General features: G+C 33.7%; 1 protein-coding gene across 1 annotated transcript; it reads right to left on the minus strand.

Annotated features, from left to right (window-relative positions):
* Positions 1-855: 855 nt before the first annotated feature.
* LOC111064257 (28S ribosomal protein S29, mitochondrial) lies at positions 856-13,557 on the minus strand. The gene is made up of 9 exons (XM_039420949.1): positions 13,246-13,557; positions 12,648-12,766; positions 11,409-11,622; positions 10,732-10,824; positions 9,776-9,915; positions 8,179-8,339; positions 6,835-6,976; positions 1,931-2,020; positions 856-1,116 (listed from the first exon to the last, which is right to left on the minus strand). Exons 1-9 carry the CDS (start codon positions 13,268-13,270, stop codon positions 931-933), a joined length of 1,170 nt encoding a protein of 389 aa, XP_039276883.1. The 5' UTR covers positions 13,271-13,557; the 3' UTR covers positions 856-930.
* Between the last annotated feature and the right edge of the window lie 10 nt (positions 13,558-13,567).

Raw genomic sequence — 13,567 nt, forward strand, 5'->3', positions numbered from 1 at the left:
GACTAAATAATTAAGTAGAATACTAAATACTAAGAAGAATTTACGGTCCCGTTCAGGTTAATGAGCAGCAATGGCGAATAAGAAAAAATGAGGAAATAGATGCATTAATAAAAGGAGAAAATATAGTACGCTTCATTAAAGCCCAAAGAATAAGGTGGTTGGGGCATGTGATGAGGATGAGTGAGGCTAGAATGCCGAAAATAGTTTTTAATAGCAAGTTGCACAGCAGAAGAAAGAAAGGTAGGCCAAGGAACAGGTGGGTGGACCAAGTGATGGATGACCTGAGAAAGATGGGGGTAAGAGGATGTAAGGAAAGAGCCATGAACAGGGAAGAATGGAGGTGTGTTGTGAAGGAGGCCAGAGCTCACCTAGGGCTGTAGCGCCGGATAAAGAAAAAGAAAGAAATAATTAAGTTCTGAAACCGATTGAGCATTTTGAGTGAACTTCAATTTTATAGAAAAGACAATTATTGTCTCCAACCATTGTTCAGCTGAATCTCAACATTAAATTAAGAATTCATGCGAAATTATGAGAAAGTCATCTACCTAAATATCCATTCTGATTTTCTTTTAATTTTCGCCGCAACCATAATGCATGTGAAATATCAAGATTGTAGAGGATAAAAATGTCTACAAAGTTTCTGTATGGTGAACAGTCAGATTTGACAAGTCAAATTTAAGTAGTTTTTGAAACAGTATTTTGTAAAAAACGGTTTCAATTGAAAAAATGTTACATTAAAAATTTACTCAAATATTTTTAACATGTATTCAACTGTGAATTGTGCAAAATATGCTATCAATTTTGAATAAATATCTTATCCTATCAACACCGGAGCTCTTCAAATGAAAAAATCCATTTCTAAACAGTCATTTTTAATAACACACATTAATACACTATAAGTAGATACAATTAACTGTTGAAATGCATTGATTAAAGAGGCGCACACAGCTGGAACAGTTGGTAGGGGTTTCTGACACTGAGAAACTCGAGCTCATCCCGGGCGCCCGGTCTCTGGATCCAGAGTCGATCCTCGTAGTAATCGAGCAGGTTGTTGAACTCCAACTTCGACAAATTGGGTACCTCGATCGGGATAAAGGGGTCGATCACTTCTAGGCCCTGCAATAGTTATAAAAACGATAAAATTCATTCATCTTCAACGAGTAATATTGTAAACGGAAATCGAAAGAATCTGTTTTTGCTGATGGACCGTCCGTCCGTTTGCAATGATAGATGATAGGGGTTGGCTGATTTCAAAAAGCACGGCACGACAGGACAGAAAGCCCTCCTATTGGATGTTTGGGTTGTCGTGCCGTGACGTTTAGTAAAAACCACTAATTTATTGATCGGAGTCAAAAGAGAAAAAATCCATAGCTCTCGCAGATCGTATGCGGACCGGCGGATGAACTAGTCTCCAATGTAGGTCCATCCTCAGAATGAGCGTGGGTAAAGGGAAGCATGGTGATGAATGAATGAATGATTCTCATGCACATGTCGATAGAAGTTATTATCACATATTCAATTAATGCTGTAAATGAAAAATATTGCTGAGCCTACTTTTGCTTCTACATCACCGAGTGAGTCATTTGACTTAGACAAGATTAAGCGAGAGAGGATAGAAGTTTATTCTCATTCTTGCTTTGAAAATCACTATTCTACTGATGAAAATCACAAAAAGCTCCATTCCAGATGTAGTTTAGCATGAAAGTTTCATAAAAAAAATATTCATTTCAAACAAAGAATACAGTTTCTAAAAAAATGTGCTACTATTTTTATGTTTGACATAGTGAACGTGACATACTACCGTGAAAATCAAGTCACTATAAATTGCGAATATCTATCACAATATCATAACTTTATTATCAATACGATTTATTCTACAAACAACTTAAAGTTCTAAAAACTAAATATAATGAGATTGCAGTCTACTCACTCTTTTCTTTAGCAAATACAACGGAGTTTCTAGAGGATGTTCTTCTCTGGTGTTGAACTGATCTACGGTTAGCACTACGGCTCCATTACACTGCAAATAAAGAAAAGAAAATTATAAATAATTATTATTATTGTATTAAACACTAAAATATCAAAAAAGGAAGCCTGACAATAGCTCAAACCATTAGATTCGAAATTAGGTTGAAGCAATTATCCAAAGTAAGGCTCCGTCTAACATGGTATTATTCATTTGAGAGGATTTCGCTTGAAAAAAGAAAATTTTGAATTCGGAAATATGAATATATATTTTATATAAATATAAATGGATATTTTTTTAATATAAATATATATTTTATTTTAGATTCGGAAATATTGGTAGGCCTGTAAATGATTCAGTCACAAGTAAAAGCTTCAAATGACATTCGAGATTTTTGAAGTGAATAGAATGGAATAGAATGACTGCCTTTATTTTCCTATAGAGCAAAGTTAGGGCGCAGTCGACCCTCTCTTACACTCAATTACATATTGTAACAATACAAAAAATATATAAATACTATGATTAAAAACAAACAATAGATATCTACTTATTTAAAATAATACATTTTTAAGCAAATTTTTAATTATTGAAAAGAGAAAAAAATTACATTGTAAATAATACGTAACAATGCTGAATAATAGTGTAGGAAATATTTCATTTTGAAAGTTACCATCCCCCACATGATCTTAACATGTGTTTAAAATTTTATTAATTAAAGTAACAAACTCACCAAAAATAAACATTCAGTTATTAAAATAAGCTGAAAGAATTTATTATTTGTGCGAAAAAGAAAGTTGTGAACCAAAAATAAACAGAAGTTTATAAAGTGAGTTGGGAAATATAAGATATCATACAATAGCATTTTGTGATACTTCATCACTGCAGTAAAAAAATAAGATAAACTAACATACTTAAAATACAATACAGTACATAACAACTAAAGTGTCTGCTATACATTTCATTTCCTACTTATCTATATATATAAAAGCGAAATGGCACTCACTCACTGACTGACTGACTGACTGACTCACTCACTCACTCACTCACTCGCAGAACTAAAAATCTACCGGACCAAAAACGTTCAAATTTAGTAGGTATGTTCAGTTGGCCCTTTAGAGGCGCACTAAGAAATCTTTTTGCAATATTTCAACTCTAAGGGTGGCTTTTAAGGGTTTAAAGTTCGTCTTTTAGCATGTATGTTCTTCTTATTCTCTTAATTTATAATTGAAAAATGTCCATACCATATGAATATAGAACTATAATCTGAAGAGAGTACCTCTTCGAAACAGTTGTTAACTGGTAACTAAATTAATAATTTTGTCAGGTTGGCATTAAGTTGAGTTGACTTTGTTAGGTTGGCACCAAGTTGAAGATTGAAATGCATTTATCGCGGAAAAATTGATTGAGCACTACTACTTTAATCAGAGCTATTCCTGGGAATATTATATTACTAGCCGTCAGGCTCGCTTCGCTCGCCATATCCGTTTAGCCAGACGTTTAGTCTGGACCCCCGACTGGATCGTCCTAACATATGATAAAAATGCTCAAATGAAAAATGCAGGCGAGCGAAGCGAGCCTGCTGATCTCATTCTTGGACGATCCAGTCGGGGGTCCAGGCTAGACGGATATGGCGAGCGAAGCGAGCCTGACGGCTAGTTATCTATATATATATATAAAAGCGAAATAGCACTCACTCACTGACTGACTGACTGACTGACTGACTGACTCACTCACTCACTCGCAGAACTAAAAATCTACCGGACCAAAAATGTTCAAATTTGGTAGGTATGTTCAGTTGGCCCTTTAGAGGCGCACTAAGAAATCTTTTGGCGATATTTTAACTCTAAGGGTGGTTTTTTAGGGTTTAAAGTTAGTCTTTTAGCATGTATATTCTTCTTATTACAATATCTTAGAATTATAATTGAAATGTCCATACCATATGTTAATATAGAACTATAATCTAGAGAGAGAGTACCTCTTCGAAACAGTTGTTTTGGTAACTAAATTAAAAATCTGGTATGGCACACTCACACAACTTTCCTTGCCGTTATGAAAATTGATCACCTGACGCTAGTGTTCACGCGCATCCCAAGTCTACTTATAAACAAATATCTGAGCCAGCTGGTGACAGGACAATAACGCTGGAGACATACGAGGTCTGCTATCTCTTCATAGTGAATCATTTAATACTAACTGAACTAACTGTAGAATCAACAGTTGCCAACAGTTTGGAAATGTTACTGAACATTAATTGTAGAGATTTTCATGCTCAATCTTTTCCACTCAATTTTTTTTGTTTAAATTGCATCTGAAGCCTGATAATTGGGAATCTAAAATCAAACTTTGCATAGATGGGGTGGAGCTCCTGAAAGTTTTACAGATATGGGACTTGTGGCAGTTGATAGAGCTTATCAATGACTATTTTAGGTATAAACTTAATCAAAATCGTTGGAGCCATTTTCGAGGAAATCGCGAAAAACCCTGTTTTTGACAACATTTTCTCCATTTTAGCCGCCATCTTAAATCGCATTTGATCGAAATTGTTCGTGTCGGATACTTATAGCGTAATGACCTTAAGTTCCAAATTTCAAGTCATTCCGTTGATTGGGAGATGAGATAACGTGTACACAGACGCACATACACTCATACACAAACACACACATACAGACCAATACCCAAAAACCACTTTTTGGACTCCGGGGACCTTGAAACGTATAGAAAACATGAAATTAGGGTACCTTAATTTTTTTTGGAAAGCAATACTTTCCTTACCTATGGTAATAGGGCAAGGAAAATAAAAATTTTGTGAGGTTGGCATCAAGTTGAGTTGACTTAGTTAGGTTGGCACCAAGTTGAAGATTGAAATGCATTTATCCAGGACCTCCTAAATACCAATTTATCCAATTAGCCAAAATTAGCGTTTTCTCAGCTTTTCTGCGTTTCCTCACCTTTTTCAATAATTGATGGAAATATATTTTAAACAATTCAGAACACAGGTTTAGCTGAGGTGGAAGAATTTTGTTCGCCAAAGATACGCCGATATAGTAACAGGTGTTTTTCGTGATCAAATTGACATAATACGTTCAAATTCGGTACAGAGGTTCCGCTGAGGTCTACTACATGCAGGCGAGCGAAGCGAGCCCGCTGATCTCATTCTTGGACGATCCAGTCGGGTGTCCAGGGGGGCGGATCCCCCTGGCTAGACGGATATGGCGAGCGAAGCGAGCCTGACGGCTAGTTCCTATATGAATCTCGAAGTGGACAAATAAATTACATCCAGTGACCTAGTCATAAAACAATAGCTTAGAGGCTGAACTATAAAACTGCAATAAATCATAGGAAAATTGTTCATGCTGTTATGTCTTAAGAAATAGAAAGTCAAAGGTAGGGAGGATATTCTCAAGTTATTTGTAGACAATTTGGAACCATTTTTAGGAGACTATTAAAAAATTGCTATAACTTCAATAAATATTAATCAGAACTTATTCCAATCAGAGAACTGCAATTTACATCAACTAGTTCTCAACTTCTCTTCACCTATACTCCGCAAGTACCGGTTCAAATTGTCATCAGATTTAGTTAAAAAACTTTGCTAATTATACAAATGAATATTTTCGATTTCCCAAAAGCTTAACAGTAAGTATCAATCGTACTCATATTAATCAGATCAAATTCAATAAATGAATTTTCATTTTGCTAATTTCAAAGTCAAAGGCCCGGTTGCACAGAAGCCGGTTAAATTTTAATCGTGATTAATGTCACGAGACCAATCGGAGATGTTTTTGAAAAGACGGCTTCTCTGATCGATTCTCGTGGAATTAATCACGTTTAAAATTCAACCGGCTTTTGTGCAACCAGCAAAAAAATGTATATTTTCAAGTAATATAAAATACAATAGATTCTCAACTACATTGGCCCATATGAATAAAACCAGAGCAAATGCTCATGAGCAAAAGCATTGAGCATAAGGTTTTGCTCATGAGCAAAAGGTAGAAGCAAAAACATTTGCTCATTTTGATATGAATAAGCTTTACCTTATACTCTTACCTTATGCTCCTGAACTCTGGAGCAAATGCTCACGTATTTTAAAGGTTTTCATCAGCTGATTCACTTTTGTAGCCTTAATTTGTTTTTATAGCTCACGGAAGCGCTAAATATGCAAGTAGGGTGCACCGCTTGTGTTTGTGTCGTCTGCTCTGTTTTCTATTTATGAATAGAGTTTTAGGTTAGTTGAGTTTAGAATTTTGAAATAATAGCGTGAAAAAATGTCATCTCTATAATAATCTTCAGCATATTCTTATAATATCAATAGCCTTCTTATAATCGTCTACACTCTCATCTTCTTAAATGCCTATTTCCTATTTTGTGATGGCTATCTTTATAACAGGTAGCTTTTGTATTTATTCTTTTGTAGGAATAATGGTTATATATATCATGGTTGAATCTAAAAAGAGTTTTATAGTTTTCAACTATTGGTTGTGATCGTATCTGGTATAGTTTCCTCTTCCTCATACGAATTAGTTGAGCCATTTTACTATGAGCAAAAGGTGATAAGCTGCTCTAGACTAGACTCACCTTTTTTTAAGCATTTGCTTCAAAAGTTGAACAAATGCTCTAGTTTATTCATACAATTTTGAGCAAAAGCTTTTACTTTTGAGCAAATGCTCAAACTATTTTTTTTCGATGAGCATGTGCAAAAGGTTTTGCTCACGTTTATTCATAGAAAATGAAGCAAATGCTCCATATTTTAGAAGTATGAGCAAATGCTCAACTTTATTCATATGGCTCATTATTTAGGCTTTATTGTGAGCAATTATGATGATTATTGTAAATAAAAAAGCAATTACTGTTATAATTTCACTACTAACCCAATCAGGTTGTACGGCTTTGAAGAAAGTCTGCGCCAAAGTGACCTGATCTGGCAGGACACGAGTCCTGTCCTCTTTCTTCAAATTGGAGAACGGCAGAAAAAACGCGTTGAAGCCATCAACCACTATCATCATCTTGCATCTGAAAAATTCACAAAAAAATGACATCAATTTGGTAAGTCCTGCTGTGATACAAGTAATTTGTTGTGATTTCTAAATTAACGAATGAGGATAGAACAAATAACGTACCTGTATTCCATTCCATGTATTATGCACAGAATAGATACTTCACTGATAAATTTCACGGGGAAATTTGTTCACAGGATGGAAATGTCATTTGTTTCGACCTCATATGTTTATTTAGGAAATTCACTCACATCCTGATTATCTCAAAAAATGTATTCTTTTTCTGTCAAGAAGCGCAGATATTCATTGGAAAGCACCCCATTAGAATAGGGTTTTAAAATATACTCTAAATTATTCTAAACCTATATAAATTAGAGGATATTATATAAATAAAAAAATGATATTATTTAATATCCTTCATAGAGAATCGACAATTATTTTTTGAACCACCGCCGATTTATGAAGTTACATCACAAATTATTATATTATCGTTATTCTAATTGCATTCAATCTTTATTCTCATTGATTAATTATTTTTTATACTTTGTAAAATTCGTTGAATAATTAGCATTACCGTCATTTATTGTAAATTAGTGTATAAGCCAATAAATATTGTAACATACATAAATAAAGAAATCTAATATAATCTAATCTCTCTCTCTCTCTCCGTGCACATACCCTCATTCTGCCCTTCTCCTACAGCCTACTGCCTATCAAATCAATGCTATCTTTTTTTGACTGATCACTCTCTGTGAACTGGAAGAAAATAATTTTTCTGTGTACTAAAATTGACTTGCTTTTGTCCTTAGTTTTCCATCCACTATTTCAGATTCTATTCAACTGATTGACAGACATCTTTTAACCTGAAATTTTTCAAGAACCAGGTTGTGATTTGAGTAGAGCTTATTCTATCATTGATTTTGAATGAATTCTAGCTTTAAATTTGTATATTTTCGAGGTTAATATTTTTTTCTAAAAATATTTAAAATGCACATCTTTCCGTCCTGATTAGAACTAATATTATTCTTTTTCGGTCCGACTGGAATTCATTGCAAAGCTCCTCTTAACCCACAGAATAACAATTGAACCACAGCTGGCAAACTGCCAACATTACACTATGACAAGACTCAGCGATACGGATAGACAAAGCTCACTCTCTGAGCCCGTTGGGGCAGACAAATAGAGATAAGTTACTGGAACTGAGAAAAAGAAGCTCACTTGTTATTGGTGGAGTTGAGCTTGAGCTCGTCAATGAGCACATCAACCACGTCACAGGAATACTTGATGCGCCCGATGCCATGCTGGATCAGGTCTAACAGCGAAGTGTCGGCTGGCGTTGTCTCCCTCGAACTCCACACGTACTCTTTCGAAGTGCGCAACTGTAACACCAATCAAAACATTCTCAACAAAATATCTTATTTCATTTAATTGTTTATTTATTGAAAATACAGTGTATGAAAATACTGCAACTCGAAGAGTTTCACAGCTTAACGCCAAAACAAACCTAATTTACATAACAAGTATAATACAAGTATTTTGTATTAAAAATCAAACAAAACTGTATCAAGAGAACAGCGAAACGTGAATTACGTTAAAAAGAAAAAGTTTGAAAGAAAAAATGTAAAGAAGATAATGAATGATCTGCAAGATAATTAAACTCTAAAAAAGTTAAAATTGGAGAGCTTGTAAAATTTCCAAACAGAATTTGCGGAAATTATCATTGAATGGATCAAGAGTCGGATTTGAACTATTGCAAAAGTGCAAGCTCAGTATGTTTGTACAAGCGAAAATTGATAAAAACTCAACCAATCTCATACAATGAATCGAATTTCTGTGTTGTTGTGGTAGTTATCCATATTGAATGAAAACGACTTGATATTGTCAAAACCACTGAATAATTGAGACAAGTAAAATCTAGAGTACTTAAAGTTTACTATTAACTAGAGATTAAAAATAGTGTAACAGAAACTAATTCCTAAAATGGTTTCAATAAATCAGAGGTATTAACAATATCAAGTTGTTTTCATTCAAGTACGAATCAATCAAGCATTCATCGGCTACACCAATTCACAACAATAAAAAGCTGTCAACCGACAGCAAAAAATGTTAGATTAGATATGTAGCTATGTATGACACTATGTAATAGTACAATCGGCCGAAACCGGCCGTGTCTTTAAAGAAAGAATACATGGTACTAGTAATCCTATGAGAAAACTATCAAGTAGCCCTGAAGAAATAAATAAAAATTTGTCAGAGGAAAACATTTGGGAAGATATTTGAGGATATCAACACTGAAATTTATGCATTTCTTGTCCAGTACTGAGTTGAATAAAGTATATTATTTTCTAACAAATGAAAGTTATTATATTCTAATATATACTAATAGTGAGTGTTTGTTTTATTAACTGTTCCAAGTAGATTCAATAATATATTAGTTATTTTTTTTATTGTATCTTTTCTGTTTAGGGCTAATTGTAATATAAATAGAAATACAAATTTATTTATTTCAAATCACTTGAAAATGGCATGAATGTCCGAAACATGTTGTGATAACATAATTCAAAAAAGTACTGAAATTTGTATTTCTATTAATAGTTATTTTTATTTACGATTGTTATACCTTGATTTGATATGTTAACTTTCCAAGTTTGACAAAAAGTCAAACTTTAGAGTTTACTTAATCGATTTCAAAATTGGATCAAGGGAGAAAAGTAAAAATATCTACGAAGTATTTAGATCCAACCAAATTTGTTGGCTACAAATAATAACAATAAAAATAGTTGTAATAAAAATGTAATGTTAATAGCCTACTTACATTTGCTTTGAGGATTTTCTCTTCGTTCTGCGACAGAAAGTATTTAAGCCAATTCATTCCCTCGATAGGCATATTCACAAGTCCCGGCTTTGTTTCAGACGAAACAGCCTCGTTACGACTTCTCCTATACCAATTCCAAACTGAAACAAAAATTAACATTTTGAAAATTCAATCACAACAGTTAGGGCGCTGTAAAAACAGACGTTAGTCTCAAGAGTTTGGCTTGCTGTACTGCTTCCTTCCAAATTTTAGCACATGGGCTGAAGACTGAAAACTTCACCACCTCCCTTCCATACCATCATCATTACTAGAAACATGACAGTTTTTGTTGCATAATATAGATTCTTTCTATAGAAATTCTGATTCTGCCTAGAAATTACATTTCAGTTTGAAATGATGAGTATAATTCCAATTAGTGCCGACACATTTAATACATAACTCAAATAAAACAAACATAATAGTTGAAAAAATAAGACGTTGGTGTTGTCAATATCACTTATTGACAGAAAGTTCAGACAACATCAACGTCTTATTCTCTCAATTATGGAGAAATAACACAACATCTCTTACCATACAATCAATATTAGAACGCCTATAGCATTAGTAAAATTATAAATGTTATTAATGGTTTATTCGAATTGAACCCCATACATTAATAATACAAACATTTTGGTCTTCCAAATATTGTGTGATAATGTAAAGTGAAGTAATTGTGTTCATTCTGTACTCTAAAATTTATATTTTTTATTTACTGTTATGCACATTGATATAATATGTAATTTGAACAATTACTGTCATACACTATCAAGATTATGGACGGTAACCACTTGGAATAATTAATTATTCGAAATTAATATCAAAATGGTTGAAATGAGAAATGAAATGTATGATCCAAGATGATTGAGAAGGAACAAACGACGCTCTCCTCTATTGAAGTTGAGTTAAGGTTCACTTACCCCAGGGTATATGTGCGACAATAAATCCGGACAGATGAGCGTAGTGTAGGATGTGAGTGCAGGTCATTGTTTTACCGCAGCCCGGTTTGCCGTCTGACATTCAACATTAAGGAAACTTTTCACATGAATAAAAACTGAATGATCAATAGATTTTCTTTTCTTCAGTTATAATTATTTATGGTATTCATCACTTTGATATATAATTATTTTTTAGATAATTATCATAGTCTGTGCATACCTTAGTTTGCAGCACGGGGCTTTAAGGCCAATTTTATTTCAAATATAACAATAGGAGCCCACTATTGCCGGTTTATGCTGATTCAATCAAGAATGTCTACGCTCTCTTTTTCGTCCTCTCTCTCACACAGTTAGCTCATAGGCTCTCTGGTTTCTCTGAAATAGAGCAGCAATGTACATAAGAGCTATGTTACAAACTAAGGTTTGCACAGACTATAGTAACCTTTATTGTTTTGAATACACGGCCGGTTTCGGTCAATTATCAAGTATCCAAATGAATTATTATTGTTGGGAAACCAGCCGTGTCTTCAAAACAAAATAATAAAGGGAACTGGCAATTCTCTAAAAACAACCAGGTAGACCTGTAGAAATAAATGAATAAAAATAATAATAATATTTAAAATTCCAAGGGATGGATAAAAGAAGCATTTGAAGGATACAGAGCACATATCTGATGGGTGGATGGGAATAGTTTGCGTTTCTGAGGTAGTTAAGCAGTTCGATGGTGTGCGGCCGAATCATGATGGCCGCCTCGTTAAATGTTTGGATGTTGGAGGCGAACGTCTTCGGAATGCCACCCAAGGCAAAGAAGCTGGACAGGACATGCTGAGGAATTATGTACGAGTGCCCGATGTCCTTTTCCGAGTGAGTCAGCTGCAAATGAAAATAGAATTAAATTCAAAACCTTGGAAATAGCTTTGTCATGCCTATAGTAAAGCTACACACATTTACTATGAAAAATCAAACAGATTGAATTATTATTTTTTCAATTTTGTTGGAGAGTTGAAAAAACTAATTTGAAGTATTAGGTGTTAGTAATTCTTTGCTAATAAACATTTTTTGGGGTAGATGTTTCTATTTCCATAAATGTGGAATTGAATGGAATGAATGAATAATGGGAACTGGATACTAACCCCTTAATAGTAGTTGCATTACACTGATATAATAATTAAATATTTTATAATGTAATGATTATATGTAATCTTTACACCTAATTTATTCATTGTACATGGGTTGTTACACCGCGCCAAGCACCAGGGAATAAACATTTATTACTTATTGAAAATTTCCAACTATTGGACATCGCCAATTTTTCAAGTTTTGAAATTTTAAGAGAAATGGTGTGGCAGTTCACTTATCCTCAACTGACTTCTTAAAACAATGAATTTAGTGCCTTCAAATTTCTTTGTTAAAACGTTTTGAACGAGTAAGGGCCAGACAACATTAAGCGTTTCTACAAACCTTTTCAAACAGCGTTTTTAGAGTCGGCAGGGCAGGAAACCCGATTGATTAGGTTAGCACCTGAAAAAACTTCTGGCCGTAAGGCTAGAAACACAAGAAACGTTTTTTCAGACGAATCGGCAAATGTCTCGTCTGCAGCTTGATCAGATGCTTGCATGTAAACACAGGGCGTCTGCCGCCAGTACTATTAGCGTGTGCACGTATGCATCAAATTACAGTGCCAAGCCGCCGACTCCTCAGAAAACTTGTCCGCCGCCAGAGTAAAAACCGCCTTGTGTGATTCTAGCCTCACAGTGACTTGCAGGTTCAGAAGTGCATGGATACAATTTTTTTGAGATAAAATATAAAAAAGCATATCATGCCACCCTTTACAATGATAAGAAATATATTTTAAAGACCGCTAATAAATACATTTGTGTAAAATAGTGTAAACCTACAGGATCCGCTGGTGTACGCAGGGCAACTGGCCGTTTTCGATTGACATTGGTGGTGGCAGCAACTGTAGCCTCGGAAGAAAAATGTCTCAGTAAAGGTTGGAAGGCCCATATCTTTTTAACTAAAAAAAGAAAAAAATCAAGTTAACCTTGGATCATTTAAACTTGTAACCTAAACTTGCTAAATTGATTTTGTCGGTTTTTAATTTTTCACAGACAATGAAAGTATAAGGTAACTTGTATAAGAAAATAAATCACTGGGTAAACATTAAAACGATAAGTATAAAATTATATTAGGTAAGCTAGATCATTTTATTAAGTATATAACATAAATAGTATCAATTGAAAATATTTTAGAAGCACAAAACGCAGGGAATAGATGAATTAAAAACGCAAAATGCATAAAAAATTATGTGCCAGTGCTCTCACTTTTACCGATCCCTTCATTGTAAGATTCTAACATACTAGAAGACTTAAAATTTAATACTTGAAAATGATAGATGAGATAAAGAGTTTGCAGTATATATATCAAAACTCCAAGTATAAATTTATAATTAATTAATCAATTTTAAAATTTAATTAAATAACATCGTCTACTCACATTGTCTTGAAATAAGTGTCGGCATTTCAATTGGAAATACTTCAGAGTTCAGAAACAAAAAAAAAACGTTCTTATATCAATACATAATAAAAAACCTACAAAATTTGAAAACTCTAACCCTTATTTAATATTTGCTTATTCATAAAATTAGATCATTAATAAATACACACTGCATAGATAACATTTTATATTTTCTAACCTTCCTACAATAATTTTGCTTTGGCTTTGAAAAACAAAAAAAAACCACTGCCATCTTGATCCCTGAATAATATATAAACAGTTTTTAGTTGTTGAGAGTTGTAGGAACTATTGATAATCATCA

Source organism: Nilaparvata lugens, chromosome 2 (assembly GCF_014356525.2).
Source record: "Nilaparvata lugens isolate BPH chromosome 2, ASM1435652v1, whole genome shotgun sequence".
NCBI classification, from domain to species: Eukaryota; Metazoa; Arthropoda; class Insecta; order Hemiptera; family Delphacidae; genus Nilaparvata; species Nilaparvata lugens.